Raw genomic sequence first — 3,434 nt, 5'->3', positions numbered from 1 at the left:
CCGGTCAGTAAAAAAGACAAAAAGGAAAAAAAAAAGAATTATTTAAGACAGACTCAGTTCTGCATATGAATATTTTTATTACAATGTATTTCATTTTTGGACTATCAATTAAAACAAAGTTTGAATGTATCTAATGATGTAAAGGGATTTTGAGGATCTCCCACTCTACTGCCAAGGGATTAGATACTCCCTCAGAACTAATGATACATTTCTTTAACAGACAAGTCATCAATTGCTGGCTCAGAAGATGCTGAACCTCTTGCCCCACCCATCAAACCAATTAAACCTGTCACCAGAAACAAGGCACCTCAGGAACCTCCAGTAAAGAAAGGACGTCGGTCACGGCGGTGTGGGCAGTGTCCTGGCTGCCAGGTGCCTGAGGACTGTGGTGTTTGTACTAATTGCTTAGACAAGCCCAAATTTGGTGGCCGCAATATAAAGAAGCAGTGCTGCAAGTGAGTGGATGTCTTACTCTGAGGTGTTGGCCTCTCAGCCAGGAAGGTTGCTTATTTATCCCTGGTTTGCTGCAGACTTGCATTGGGAAACTGAACGTGCTTGTATTGAACCTTCCGAGTTGTAAGATTAGTTGCAAAGTTGGATTTTGTGATGTGGTTAGGTTTGGGCTATACTTAAATGACAAATTCTCTGGGGCAATGCTGTCTGATACAATGTTCTGCAATACTGCTTCCGAGTTGTAAGATTAGTTGCAAAGTTGGATTTTGTGATGTGGTTAGGTTTGGGCTATAGTTAAATGACAAATTCTCTGGGGCAATGCTGTCTGATACAATGTTCTGCAATACTAGAAATGTTCTATGTATGCTTAGTTCAGTAAGGCAGCCGTTAGCTACATATGGCTTTAGAGCACTTGACATGTGGTTAGTGTGACTGAGGAGCTACATTTTTTATTTTATTTAATTTTAATTTTAATTTTAATAGCCACACGTGATGAGTGGCTACCATATCAGATAGTGCTCTGGAGGGTTTCTACTTAAATCCTGACAGTTTTAGGCATAATATTTATTGGGTCTTCTACAATCACTTTTATCTTTATGATATGCAGGAAACATTGGAGATATTTTGCATAAGTCTCTGTGCTCTCTGACTATCTCTCTTAGAATATTTCTATGCGTATAGAATTTTTGATATGGAATTTTAATTTTATTTATTTATTATTATTTTTGTGGCTGGAAGGACAGTTATCAAACCCTAGACCTTAGTGTTATCTGCACCACTCTCTAACCAACTGAGCTAACTGGCCGGCCCAAGAATTTTTTATTACTCTACATTGTCTTCCCTTTTTTTAGTCAGTTTGTGGATACATTTTCTGCTGACTGGATAGTTTATTTAAAATAGATCAAGAGAGTTGCATTAAACAGAAATTTTGGTGATTGAGCATCTCACAAAGTGCCTATCACAAGGAATAGATATTATCAATAGAAATTTGCTCAATGAATGAATAACATTAAAGTGATTAATATAAAGCATAATTGGGAGAAATGCTGTATTACATACTTCAAGGGAGACAATTTCTATGAGACGAGAAGTAGTTCTGTGCTTTAGTTTGGTCTGGACTTAAACAAGAATTTTGTCTCAGTCCCATTAGCAGAAAGTGAGAGTTCACTGATCACAAAAAGGCACATAATAGCAAGATAAAATTGCTCTAAATTTAGGACATGGATTTGTGCAATTTCAGACTTCAAACTAAGTTTGAGTTTCATTAAATTTAAATTGAGGGTTAAAATAAATCTCAGAGCCATGAGATACAGCCTTGCATTGGCAGACAAGGGACTTGTTAAGTAATTTTAGTCCATTTTGTGTTCAGATTACTATATGAATATTAATCTCATAAAGGAACAGTACTGATTTGACTACAAGAAATATTGACTGGTTATTTTGTATGTGGTGCTAGTCAGTACTGGATTATAAGAAATTTGAGTCCCATTTAAAAAATAATTTGATATTTGCTCATTTTAGAACCTAAGAGTGGTAAAATTGCTGGTCCAGGGAGTCAAAGGCTCAGATTTAATCTGAGCAACAAGCAGTCCTTTTTTCAGCTGTCAGAATGAACCTGAATGAAGATTCACCAATTTTTGCAGACAAATGAACACTTGTTTCAGTTGCTTCTCTTCTTAATGTAATTTATTTTGTGGTTTATAATTGTTATCCTAGGATGAGAAAATGTCAGAATCTACAGTGGATGCCTTCTAAAGCCTACCTTCAGAAGCAAGCTAAAGGTAGTGTTGTAAAAAGTTCTTCCCCACAGTGCTCCCTGCTTTAATGCTGTATAGTCTCATGTATATGCAGTAAAAAGAGAATACTAGTTCTGGGGGTTTCTTTTAGAGTACTGCCCTTTCTCAAGGAATTACTGGTTGTTGAAGCTGTGTGATAGATACATGGGGATTCATTTGACTATTCCCTATATTTTGGGGTATGTTTGAAAATTTCCAAAATAAATTTCTTTTTTAATTCATATAAAAATTATAGTCCATTCCATTTCCTAGAACAACAAAAGTGTACCTATTTTACCTGATCAACTTGGCATTAACCTTGTTGAGGCTTGCAGTGCTAATTTTAGCTGCAGGAAACTGAGAATAAGATTTTTACATTTCTATACTTCTATTTTAAGTAAAAATATTCTCAATTATAGATAGATGACCTTGTTTTTGTTTTTATTCTAGCTGTGAAAAAGAAAGAGAAAAAGTCTAAGACCAGTGAAAAGAAAGAGAGCAAAGAGAGCAATGTTGTGAAGAACTTAGTGGACTCTAGTCAGAAACCTACCCCATCAGCAAGAGAGGATCCTGCCCCCAAGAAAAGCAGTAGTGAGCCTCCTCCACGAAAGCCCATTGAGGAAAAGAGTGAAGAAGGGAATGCCTCTGCCCCAGGGCCTGAATCCAAGCAAGTCACCACTCCAGCTTCCAGGAAGTCCAGCAAGCAGGTCTCTCAGCCAGCACCAGTCGTCTCCCCTCAGCCACCTAGTACAGGACCACCGAGAAAAGAAGTTCCGAAGACCACTCCTAGTGAGCCCAAGAAAAAGCAGCCTCCACCGCCAGAACCAGGTAAGTGGGGAAAGCAAAAAGGAATTGCTGAACCACAAGTACTAGCAAAGAAGCACTGATGTCTTAAACAGCATTTGGAAACCTGAAATGTATAATTTTAAGTCTTCAGTGCAATAAAATTAGCTCTCTTTTAAACTACTATGTATAATAATAAAGAAATAGAAGCAAAAAAACAATTAAATTGGAAATACTGTTTTAATTTACTATTTGAAGTCAATAAAATTAGCTCTCTTTTAAACTACTATGTATAATAATAAAGAAATAGAAGCAAAAAAAAAATTAAATTGGAAATACTGTTTTAATTTACTATTTGAAGCCTGGAGTTTAAATAGTTTATTTTTTCTAATGCTCCTTTCTTCACAGGTCAATCAATCCTAA

General features: G+C 36.3%; 1 protein-coding gene across 1 annotated transcript; it reads left to right on the top strand.

Moving 5' to 3' along the window:
* Nucleotides 1-220: 220 nt before the first annotated feature.
* LOC103584350 (histone-lysine N-methyltransferase 2A-like) lies at nucleotides 221-3,056 on the top strand (the record flags this gene model as incomplete). The annotated part of the gene is made up of 3 exons (XM_008565394.1): nucleotides 221-455; nucleotides 2,170-2,234; nucleotides 2,679-3,056. Coding segments are annotated over 3 exons (678 nt in total), but the record flags the coding sequence as incomplete, so codon positions are not given.
* Nucleotides 3,057-3,434: the final 378 nt, after the last annotated feature.

The sequence above is a fragment of the Galeopterus variegatus genome, unplaced genomic scaffold (assembly GCF_000696425.1).
Source record: "Galeopterus variegatus unplaced genomic scaffold, G_variegatus-3.0.2 Scaffold51104, whole genome shotgun sequence".
NCBI lineage: Eukaryota > Metazoa > Chordata > Mammalia > Dermoptera > Cynocephalidae > Galeopterus > Galeopterus variegatus.
This window is presented reverse-complemented; position numbering and strand designations above follow the sequence as displayed.